At 32.3% G+C, this 12,475-nt stretch overlaps 1 protein-coding gene across 5 annotated transcripts in view; it reads right to left on the bottom strand.

Moving 5' to 3' along the window:
• LOC132723389 (synaptic vesicle membrane protein VAT-1 homolog-like) overlaps positions 1-12,475 on the bottom strand; it is a 38,409-nt gene that overhangs the window by 20,951 nt on the left and 4,983 nt on the right. For 3 of the 5 annotated variants that reach the window (XM_060708098.1, XM_060708095.1, XM_060708094.1), the window contains exons 2-3: positions 11,200-11,414; positions 5,043-5,172 (exon numbers count right to left, since the gene is read on the bottom strand). In XM_060708098.1, the coding sequence (XP_060564081.1) occupies positions 5,043-5,172; positions 11,200-11,369 (300 nt within the window). In that variant the 5' untranslated portion in view covers positions 11,370-11,414. Of the gene's footprint in view, positions 1-5,042; positions 5,173-11,199; positions 11,415-11,668; positions 11,810-12,475 lie in introns of those variants that run through there. The other 2 variants (XM_060708096.1, XM_060708097.1) reach the window with 2 other exon arrangements.

Raw genomic sequence — 12,475 nt, forward strand, 5'->3', positions numbered from 1 at the left:
TAGAGTGTTAACAAGATTTTTCTAGTTTTAGCTCCTGTGACCTAGTTTTTCATCTGAGATGACCCATGTTCGAACTCATCCAAGCTATCACCTAGACAAGCATCCTGACCAAGTTTGATGATGATTGAGGCAAAAATGTGACCGCTAGAGTGTTAACAAGATTTTTCTATTTTTAGCTCTTGTGACCTAGTTTTTCATCCGAGATGACCCATGTTCAAACTCATCTGATCTATCAACTAGATAAGCATCCTGACCAAGTTTGATGATGACTGAGGCAAAAATGTGACCGCTAGAGTGTTAACAAGGTTTTTCTATTTTTAGCTCCGGTGACCTACTTTTTCATCTGAGATGACCCATGTTCAAACTCATCTGAGCTATCACCTAGAAAAGCATCCTGACCAAGTTTGATGATGATTGAGGAAAAAATGTGACCTCTAGAGTGTTAAAAAGGTTTTTCTATTTTTTAGCTCTTGTGACCTAGTTTTTCATCCGAGATGACCCATGTTCAAACTCATCCGAGCTATTAACTAGATAAGCATCCTGACCAAGTTTTTGATGATGGAGGCAAAAATGTGACCGCTAGAGTGTTAACAACTAAATGTGAACGGACGACGGACAATCATCGATCCTAAAAGCTCACCCTGAGCATGCTCAGGTGAGCTAAAAATCCATCAAACTCTACATGGACAGATAGGAATCCAATGCATCCAAAGAAAGTCCTTTTTTTTTTTTAAAAAAAAACAATAATGCATCTCTTAAGCACTGACAGCAAATATTATGGAAGTCTAGCTAATTACAGTATAAGTTCAGACATTGTGCTATTACATGTAAGGGCAATATCTCCCTCTGACCCAGAACAAAAAAATCTGAGAATCTAGATTTTGCACATCATCTCATATAATGACTAATACCATGGGGTTTGTAATCTGTGAAAATGGCTCTCCCGTTTGTCTATTTCCAGAATAAAAGTTACAACCTTCAACCAATTAATTCATTATATTCACACACAGGAACAGTGAGTCAGTGACAAGAATGATTAAGTAAGCATTTACAATTGTTTCACATACTGACACATTAATTTGCAAGCATTTCCAGGCAACAGATGTCAGTGTAGCATAAATACAAATAAATTCTTGTCCTCGTAAATGTGACATATTGTATACATAATAAAAAAAAACCCTGAAGAATTTTCCTCCTATTTTTCTTTGCATGGAAAAGGTCAAAGGTATAATCTGCAACAGAATTTTCTACAGAAAGATTATTTTCAAATCAATGAAATGGAAAGGCATCAGGATAGAAATAGACTTACTGGTAATACAATACAAAAATCAATGTTCAAGACCACGGAGAAATATGACCAGTTTTAATTAGTTGATTTCCTGTGTTACATATTGCTGCAACAATATTCTAGCTAATTTTAACACGACCTGTACCAGCTAACTTGTTTTAGTGCGTGTTAAGAGAGCTTAAGACCTTGGCTTCATGAGTTTGTGAATTGTGCAATAATAAGTGGCATGTGCTTTATTGTGATGACATCATTGATGACAATATGTCCTGTCATGCAAATTCCTTCACTGCTGTTTCAAGTTATTAGTCTGGAAAAGTTCGTAGTTATTTGCTGAAAAGGCTTTTGCTTGTATAGAATCCAGGACCATTAATTAAGCGATTGTCTGCTAGCATATGATCGAAATACTGTTAAGGCAAGAAACCAGACAAGAGAGTCATGATGACCTTTTATCGCTCATCTAATGATATGGATTAAATGAACAAAGAATTTTTATTACAAAACATACCTTATTTCTATTGACTTTTATCTAAAATGCTCTGAAATTGAGCTATAAGATATTGTTTAAACATTAATCTTTTTTTACCTCTGGCCTCTGTTCAGAAAACCAGTATAATTTTGGCAATTTTTGTAGATAACTATCTAAAATAATGACTGTTTTAAGTTTCATCATAATTGGCCAAACGGTTTAGGAAGAGATGTCATTTAATGTAAACTGTTGACAACACATTACACTTAATGCCAAACGGCAAACATCGGAGACAAATTGATCCAAATAGCTCATTTTCAACATGTTGTGCTCAGGTAAGTTGAAAATGACAACAATTTTCAGAAGAGGCATGCATTCCCCTTTCAAACAATGCTTTTTTTTTCAGAACTTATTACCATGAGAGACTTCAAGTAAGGAATGCATTGTGATTTTGTGGAGGTGAATCACATTCTTGGGAGACATGGAAAAACTTTGCTGATTTATGCTTTAATGACCTCCCCCTCCCCCCTTCCCCCCCCCCACCCAAAAAAAAAATTATCACAGGAATTTATCTGTTAATAGATATCAATAGATTTCTCTTTTTTAAGAACCATTTTCTTGAAAAAGACAGATCTCTCAGAGGCAACAAAACATCAACTGAATTGCATGATTGATAATGGATTAAGCTGTTCACAAGAGATAATGTAAAAGTGTATCATTTCTCACCAACAAGAAGTGTTCAATCTTCAACACTTAATGTGCTGGAATTAATGATTCTAAAGGACCTGAATATAATATAACAACACTGAAATGAAATATGAGGCAACTTTTTACAGCTGCCACAAGGCACTTAATAACTGCTGTTGTCGAGACTTGTTAAGTCAAAACAAATAAATTCTACAACAAACATTTACATTACATTGTCTATATACTTATACAAAAGAAACTGGGAGCAACTCTCTATATAGCTATTTAGGTTTGACCATGTAGTTTGGTTGAAATATTTTTTGTTGTTGTTTTTTTGGGGTTTTTTGTTTTAGAGGAGTGTACATGTACTTGGTTAAATTGCTGTCACAAAGTCGAACCACCCAATCCACATCTCAAATGTTTTTAAGAAATGAAGCTATATTATGTTTTTGTCACAAAAACCACTTGTAGTTTAAAGGCACTTTTCTGAACTTTTTTGACATGACAGGACTGAAAATATTTTTCTGAGATTTGTGTACCATTTGATGTAAGTCTGAACTAGTAACTTGTGCATAAATCTTCAGTACATTCCCTTATCCTGTGTTTCCAGAATAATTATTTTTATTGTGCAAAAATGACACCAAAATGAAAAGCATTACAGAACTTTTTACTCATTCTTCAAAGAGTTGCACTATTTATTGATTTTAATTTATCGATTTATTGAATTTAATTCTGAGTAACTTTCTATATTTTATTTTACAGATTTTTCCATTTAATTGCTTCACTCGATCTATGTAAAAAATCAAATTTTATGTTTTTAATTAGGCTTTTTGACCTGACCTGATCTCCTTTAAAGCTATATATGTCAGATTGCATAACAAAAGATTACAGCTTCCATTGTTCATAAAAAAAAGTGTCCTGTTCATATATATAATCAAGTTCAAATCTTAAAAATATGTAATTTAAAGCCAAAACATAGCCTTGAAATCATTTAGAAAAAAAAATGTGTTCATAAACAAGTTATTTTTCTATTTCTTTTATCTTTCAATAATATCATATTTCAAAGTGAAATCAAATACAAAAACAAGGATTCGTTGAAAACTGTGTTTTAAAAACATTAACCTTGTTGCTTTAATTTAATCTTTAAATAATGATTTTTTTTTTCCATTTTTTTGATGGAAAATCAAATTAATGTTTTGATTTTTTACAGACATAATAGAAGAAAAGTACCACAATCATACAAAATGTACTTAAGCTAAGTTATTCTAAAACCTGTCAATGAATGGCAAAAATATGGACTGGACATGACCATTAATGCACTATCCTATCACGACTTTGGACAGTCAAGTTTGACCTTGACATTTGGGCTGCTGAAAAGGCTCTTATTTAGTTTTGGGGGGCCTTTTTTGTAGCGTTTTTAAGCTGTACCAACATGCACTGTTAAGGTTTTATGTTGACTTTCCATCTTTACTGGTGGTCAATCAATCATGGTACATGTTATTTTAATAATCAGCATATGTATGCATAATTATTTCAAAATCAATCAATGAAATTATAATGATATACACAACACAGACCATGACTTTTGGCATACAAATGTGACCATGACCTTTGAGCTAAACACTTTTTTTTCTTGAGAAACACATAATCCTAAAGTACAACACATTTATGCAAAACTATTTTCAAATCACTCAGTTAATGACAGGTATGTCAACACACTTTGCTTTTTTGTAAAAAGTTTTGCTGAATTTAAATCAATTACTACATTTGAAAATGTAGCAAATTAGGAAACTATTCTTGATAGTCATACCTGCTCTCTACAAATAATCAAGCATTATCTTTTCCCTTTCATCTCATAGCAATTAACATACAAAGCAAACAAATAAAGTTTAAAAGTGTGACCATCTAAAAACAGTCACAGACAGAGTTGCAGTACTTGCATCCTTGTTACTTCTTATAATCTCCTACCATCAAATAAAGTTTTATTTTATCCTCACCCTTGTTTTTAAAAATGAGTTCAGATAGGGCAAAATAGTTTGACAGACAGGAAAAAACATCTGTATCAAAATAAAGTCTGACTCCAGGCATTAATAAATCATTTTGTCACACAGAGAATTAATAAAACATTTTGTCACTTAATTGGACAAAAAACTATAATTCTTAACTGAAAATAGAAAATTTGCAATGAACATTAGAACAAATTGTCACTTGAGTAAATAAAATCAGCAAATTTGCATCAGTAATTTCTTTCAGATGTCTGCACGGGTTGTTGTTTACTCATTCAAATTTTTTTAACCTTTATGTATTCAGAAATCCTACCCTTTTGGTTCAGCTGGGAGAGTGCTATACCTTTGAGCTTTAGATTTAGAGCTTATGTCCTGAGCACTTCATACATTTGAAATTTGTAATCTGATGTATTGTTAACTTTAATATTGCTTTTCTTCTGAACTGCTAAATCAAGAGATGTATGGAAAGTTTCCTGTTTTATTGTAAAAATTGGTGCTACAATTGAACGAAAACACAAAGAGAGGGGAAATTAAAATAACTCTATCTGAATATTTTATCTGTTGCCAAATAACATATTTAATCTATGTAACTTACAGCAAATCCTTCAGTATTTTCACCTACAGCTTCAACATCACCAGCACATTCAAAACCAATGGTCAATGGAGTTTTTGGAGGATGCTCCAACACTCCTTGACGTACCATCAAATCCACAAAGTTCAGACCACTGAAAATAGAGCAAAATATACCTATATACAATAGTTGTTTACACAATGTATGTTAAATAAGCTTAGAAAGAATATAATTTGTAATTATGCCCCCCTTCGAAGAAGAGTGGGTATATTGTTTTGCTAATGTCGGTCTGTCCGTCGGTAGACCACATGGCTTCCGCTGATTATCTTAAAAAGTATTTATCATAAAGTCTTCATATTTCACACAGTGATTGGTCATTACTAGTAAATGACCCCTTTTGATTTTTGGGTCACTAGGACAAAGGTCAAGGTCACAGGGGCCTTAAATGTCAAAATGGTTTCCGCTGATTATCTTGAAAAGTATTCATCACAAAGTCTACATATTTCACATATTGATTGGTCATAACTAGTAAATGACCCTATTGATTCTGGTCACAGGTCAAGGTCACAGAGGCCTTGAATGGTAATATGATTTCCGCTTATTATCTTGGTTACTATTTTCACAAAGTCTTCATTTTTCACATATTGATTGGTCATAACTAGTAGATGACCCTTATTGACTTTGGAGTCACCAGGTCAAAGGTCAAGGTCACAGGGTCTTTGAATGGTATTGTTATTTTAGCTCATCTTGAAAGAAAAAAACCCCAAAGAGCTTGAGTTTAGATTCTAAGCATGAAATATCATCTAGTGTGTGTTTACCAAGTTTGTTCAAATAAAAGCCCTAGGTCAATATTGGCCCCTCTGAGGGGTGGGGGTCATTGTTTTTCCCTATATGTAAAATCTTCTTATAAAAACCCCAAAGAGCTAGAGCTTAGATATTTATCATGAAACATCTTCTAATGTGTGTCTACCAAGTTTGTTCAAATAAAAGCCCCTGTTTTTAAATTGGCCTTGGCCCAGGGGCCTATATACAGGTGAGCGTTTTCAGGGCCATCATGGCCCTCTTGATTTAGTTTTATCACAGCATACAATAAATGAGGTTTTTAAGTATATTTTGTAAATCAATCTCACTGTTTTCAAACTGACTATCCGTTGATAATAAAAAATCTATCATGATGCAGTGGCAACTGGTACAAAAGATTCTTTTATTACTTCTATAATCAACCTACGTATATCCTAAAATAACATTACATTTATAAACAAATAAAATGAAGGTATTTTAATAATGAAGTTGCCTTTTGATGTGATTTCCCAATGGGCATGTTAAATGTCAGCTTTCAATCTGTGCATGTAATAATCATTATCTAATAACATCTTTAAACATTATTCACAGTTTTGAATGAACAAATAGATGTATATTTTAACCAAGCAATAAAATCAGTAATCTTGCGGAGATCTTACATACAATATTGCTGTACATAGATTAAACATATCTTTTTTCTCATAAATTAAGCATTTTTTTTTTAAATAAAACATTATGTTTTCCTTTTATTTGAACAATTTCTTTCCTTTCATTAAGGCATATTGTTAACTTAAGAAGTGCAGGAATTAAGACACCATCATAATTAGCAAGCATGTTCAAGATGCACAACATGGTCCTTCAAGCCAAAAATTTCCTACTACTTATTCAATTACTGTATCAATGCCAAACCATGATGCAACAAACAGCAACAAAGTTGCTGTCAACTGTTGCCGTGAAAACAAATTTTTATAAATTCGTCAGTTTGGATCCTAGGACTCGCTGGGCCATAAAGCTATAAGTCCCAAAATTTAACACACAAGTCCAAGTTACAAGGCTTATGATTGCTCAAGTGATAAGAAAGGTAGATAATAAACATAAGTTAGGTAATTGATTTGACCAATAAGAAGTATACTAAAACCAATCTATCAAGACACCATTACAGCCCTTATTTCATATATTTTTATTTAATCTGACAAAGACCTTTTTTTTCAAAACAGAACTTTTTTTCTATCATGATAAAAACATTTTAATGTATATAAATTATATGCATATCTAAAAATTGCACAAATTTACAGAAAGTTTAATGGCATTTAGTATAGAACATTTACCCGCATGAACAGGCACCGGAAAAAAAATATTTTCAGTCACTGCAGAACGTGTAGCTTCTAATGCAATGTGCAGGCAACATTTTTCTATGTGTGCTGCATCCAGTTCTCTTAAATTCTACTCATATTTACGAATTTTCATTGTCTGATAAAGTGTCTGGTTTTGCCTTTCCCTAATGAACTGTTCATTTAATTTGGAAAAGACTGTCATATGAACCCTCAACACTTTCCCATTTCTTTAAATACAGAAAACATTTCAAAATACATAAATTTTCAAGATTTATTTTGTGTGTGTGCTCTCAAAACACCTTACTTAAGTACTCCAACATGAGGATACAAAGTTTCAGTCATTAGTTACATCTTTTAGCAGGAAGTAAATATGCAGGTGTCAATATTAATAAAAGTTTTTTGAGACAATGATATTGACATATCTTTATACAAATATAGAATTCATCCCAAGACATTTCTGATAGTTGTTTATAATGGAGTCAGCTAAAAGCTTTTACCATACATGATTACTCTTTATACTTTAATGTCAATATTTTTTACCAATGCTTTTTTCTTTAACCTTTGAGCAAATTTAGCTTTGAATGTTAGTCTTAAACAAGTACTTCTTTTTAAAACAGTCTTTGATATGAATTGGCTGGGTATCAAACCAACACTTCAATATACAATACAAACACTTTACCACCAGGCCACTGCCAGGATTAAATAAATGAATAGATACATGTATTTAAACTAAGCATAGATAGCAGAACATATGCAGCAACACCCATTAAGCTCAACTGGTAGAGAGTTGGACTGTTAATTGGGAAACCAATATTCACATTGACATTGCACATCACTTTCATTGCAATTGATCAAAAAATCCTTTCAAGGGTCATTTGCACTGTACCTCTGCTCTGGACTTAAGCAGTTCCTTGCAAAAGTGAAAGCATCTAGTACTGATAAACTGCTTTACAGCCTACCAAGGAAGGATGCAGCAGCTGACCTATGCTCTGGTGAATTCAAAGTGGCTTACTGCCATGATCTGCAGAAAAACTACAATAACCACCATTCCAATCAAATGTCTATTAACTGTATTCACAATATCAGTAAATTATGTCTGTCATCAAGTTGGCAGTTATCAGGAGGTGCAGCATTTACAAATTATGGAAGGTCAATTTATGATATCTATCAATCTGCGCCTAAAATAATTGCAGAGAAAATTACTTCTGCAGTTTGTATATATGTGAAATTTGTAAATATTGATTGCCTATATTGTAAACTGAAAATTTAGAAAATGATTGCTAGTTTAATTCTTAGGCAGAACATTTAGACAAAATGGCTGCAAATTAGTCCTTTTTTAATATTAAAGTGAGTATTTAGACAAAATGACTGTCTATTCAGTCTGGCCTGGCTTAAAACTGGTAATTTGGGGTTATAAAGGCCACGTTCACAACTAGCACACATATTATAACTTATTTCATGTCAATTGTAAAGATTATTTTTCCTGCAATACTCAATGGCTTCTATAACCCTCACCAGGCTTTCAGTCTGAACAAAACCAGTGGTCATGTTTAGGGAACATTTCATAATAAGCACTGACTGAATGGCAAACAGTGCAGACCATGATCAGACAGCATGGAAGTGCCAGTTTGTCTTGGTCTGCACTGGTAATTTTCTGGTATATTCAGTTGATAATATCAGGTTGAGAGTTAAAATAAAAAATGAAAGATTTACAAGGGATGTTAACAGTCACTAAATGCAGTCTCCAACAGAACCTTGTCCTGAAGGAGCATTAAACCTTATTTGATTGCATTCTTTATTAATGACAAAAAAAATTGTTTCTAGTTGAATAACTGACACTTATTTTGTCCTTTTTGCATTTAGACATGCATTTTGAGTGCATCATCAGAAGCTCATTTAAATGTAAAAGTAATAACACATTTACTGCAAAGGTGTTAAAATTAAAAAGAAATTAAAATAGTAAAAATATAAAAGCTTATATATTTGTTATATACAATAACCGGTGATTTCTGTAGTAAAAAAATTAAGCAGAACTGTTCTTTAAACAAAAACAAATGAAAATATATGCAAAGACTTTTTTCTTGGACAGGGAACCAGAAAGAGACATATTTTAATAAATTGAATTTGGAGCAATTGCCTTCAGATGGACATACTCCACTTAGTTTTTTTGACATGATGGGACGTGAAATAGTTTTTGGAGATTTGTGTACCATTTGTCATGTAGGTCTGGACACCAAATTTCATATCATCTACTTTAATACTCCCTTATCCCAGAGCATTCATTATAATTATGTCAAATGACCCAAAAATGAACAGCTTTTAAATGATTTTTAACTTAAGAATCACGCAAAATTGCTAAAACAAGTTGTGTACATGTGCATATTCTTTTTATCTTTTGCATATGTTTCTGTTTTAAGTGCCCACATTTGAGCTACCGGTATGTCTAAAGTTAATAGACTTTTGCTGATCTAAGGTGTAATTTCTGGTCTATCTATGTATTATAACTTTGCACTTCAATATGTGTCATGCTTTCATATGTATCAATATTAACCTGTGTATCATATGATATCTAAAATTATGCATACTCACATGAGTGTCCCACTCATAAGTGCAGTAATTGGCATACTTCCAACTCCATTCAAAGTAATAAACATATATTTTAGAAAAGCTCTAATGATTATAAGGCCTTCTTATTTCTTAAATCAGTTACTCTGCAGCATCTGTGCATTACAATTTGGCTTGCTGTGAATCTAGAATTGTCCGTCCAAGAATAATGCAGAACACATATTAGCAGCCAAAAGTAATAGACTTTCAGCTGATTTGTAGGATTTTTTGGAAATTTGAGATATTCTACATAGAGAAATTCTACATAATTATACACTATAATTATATAAACTGTAACTGTGGAAGCTAATTGTGGATATTTTTTTAAGGTTATTTTGGATTGAGAATAGAGCCATTGATATGGCAAAATTGCACAGGTGTAACTGTATTTGATTCTGATGGAGTAATTAATGCTAATTAATTTTAATAACACATGTGTTTATATCATAGTATCAACATATTTATAAAGTCTATACTGCATATATGATCAACTTAAATAAGTTCCATATAGCTTTGCTTTCATCAAATTATTTTATATAATATGCAACTTTCAATAAAATATATACCATTACCAACTGTGCAGTACACAGGCGCTAGTCACATAATCAAATATTTTACATAATCGGTCTATAAATGTATATAAAGATATAATATATCTATCTTTATATACATATATAGACCGATAATGTAAAATATTTGATTATGTGACTAGCGCCTGTGGTGCAGTACTTAACATAATCATGCATTTATAATTCAAACCTTGGTTTCCCCCTGCTTAAACTTGAAAAGCCTTTAAAAGTACTGCATATAAAATCTTATCATTGATATCTTCTTAAAAAATAAAAAGTTAAAAACTGGAATTCTTAAAAATAATTTGATTAAGAGAACAAATTAAATAAGGTTTATATATGAGGTCGTAACATATTGATATAATATATGCCCGTATATTATACATACAAGGAATATTGCCTATGAAATGTCACACAAAATGTCTCACGACAAAATTGGAAAAAGAAAGGGGAGGAAAATCAATGCATTCAGTCATTTATAGTCACATCTCGCTGAGCATAACTTAACGAACTGTCTATCAATAACTGGGTATCTATTATCGAAATACAAACAAAAACCAAGTCACGAGGCAATTTTTGCATCTGTATTAATACTATGCTTTTATCACAAAGCGACAGCTGTTACAAAACCGTTCCATGGAGCAAAAATCCCGTAACCGGGAATATATATCGCCACCTTTTGAACCATAAAAAAAGCTAATCTTAATATGGAGAGATATTGATCAAACCTCTTAAAGACAAATGAAAACATCCGTCTACATTCACGAATCGGATTCCGTCATCAATATACTACCAATTACCGATAATTATATTATTCATTAACAAACAATTAAGTTAAAACATTAAACAATATGTTAGAAAAATAAATCTTACCATGCCTTTACGCTAATAAGAACCTCTCCTTCGGCTGGTTTAGGTTCCGGTTTTTTCAGTACCTTCAACGTTTTCAGCCCACCGAAGCCAGTAAGTACAATATTCCTGCTCTCTTTAGGGGTTTCAGCTGGCCCTTCGTTCTGTTTCTCTTCAGTGACTGTTTCCGGCATTTTTGCACTTTCTGAAAATTTGTCGTCTGCTAAAGCGTCACTCAGCTGAAATGAAACACACGGTGATTATTGGAAAACTTTGATTGGTCAGAAACGATCCAAGGACAGAAGCAGCTTCAATGACATACTGAGAGCTATTTATAGCATACGAGATGCTTAACCATAAGAAATCCTTTTGGTAAGATTTAATAAAGCCATAACTAATCGTTAAAATGCATAATTGAAAAAAAATATTTCTATATATCACAAACCATGATATATATCTAGCAATCTTTTTTAATATACCTTCAAAAACATACCTTTAACTGTCAGAGAAAATATTAGTTTCACTCATTAATTAAATTTCTATTCAAATTAACGCCACAGAATTAAAAACAAACAAACACACACTTATTTTGCACCACTGTTTTAAGGCATATCGCTATCTGAACGCAACTTGCACATCTTTTATTGGGAGACAAATATGTCAATATTGGAAAATCTTTGGAGTGACTCCAATTATTGGAATGGTGTGCACGTTCTCTATTCGGAACCTCAGCCGACACTATCTGTCTGTTAAGCGTGGGAGTAAAAAAACCTGATAATTTCCAGAATATTTCCTAACAAAGGACAGATAAATGCTTCAAAGAGATCGAATCAAGAATTTAAGCGTTGTCAGCGATACAAAACTTTATATATGCAACCAGTATAATCATACAATCCGGAAACGATCGATGCCGACCATGCAGTATGACCATTTACACCTCCAAAAATCATCATTGTTAAAGGTATACAAGATAAAGATATACAAGAGTTGTCTAAGTAAGTAAGCTATGAAAATATCAATGGTGAAATGGCGTTTAGAGAGAAATTTTTGATAAAACTTTTGGAGTAGCTCGTCCACAATTAAACAATACAATCTCTTTACACATCTTAGTTTGGCTTGTACTTGTTTCATAAACAAATGTAAAACAGTGTGTTGTATAAAAAATAGGGTTTAACTGAATATTTTGTATTTGCTTGTATTATCTGCTAAAACTGTATGTTTACATGTTAACTGTACAGCATATTACCCACTAAACAATAGACATACAAGTACAATTCATTTCTTAAATAGTTTTAATATG

Source organism: Ruditapes philippinarum, unplaced genomic scaffold (assembly GCF_026571515.1).
Source record: "Ruditapes philippinarum isolate M1 unplaced genomic scaffold, ASM2657151v2 ctg800_1_1_1_1, whole genome shotgun sequence".
NCBI classification, from domain to species: domain Eukaryota; kingdom Metazoa; phylum Mollusca; class Bivalvia; order Venerida; family Veneridae; genus Ruditapes; species Ruditapes philippinarum.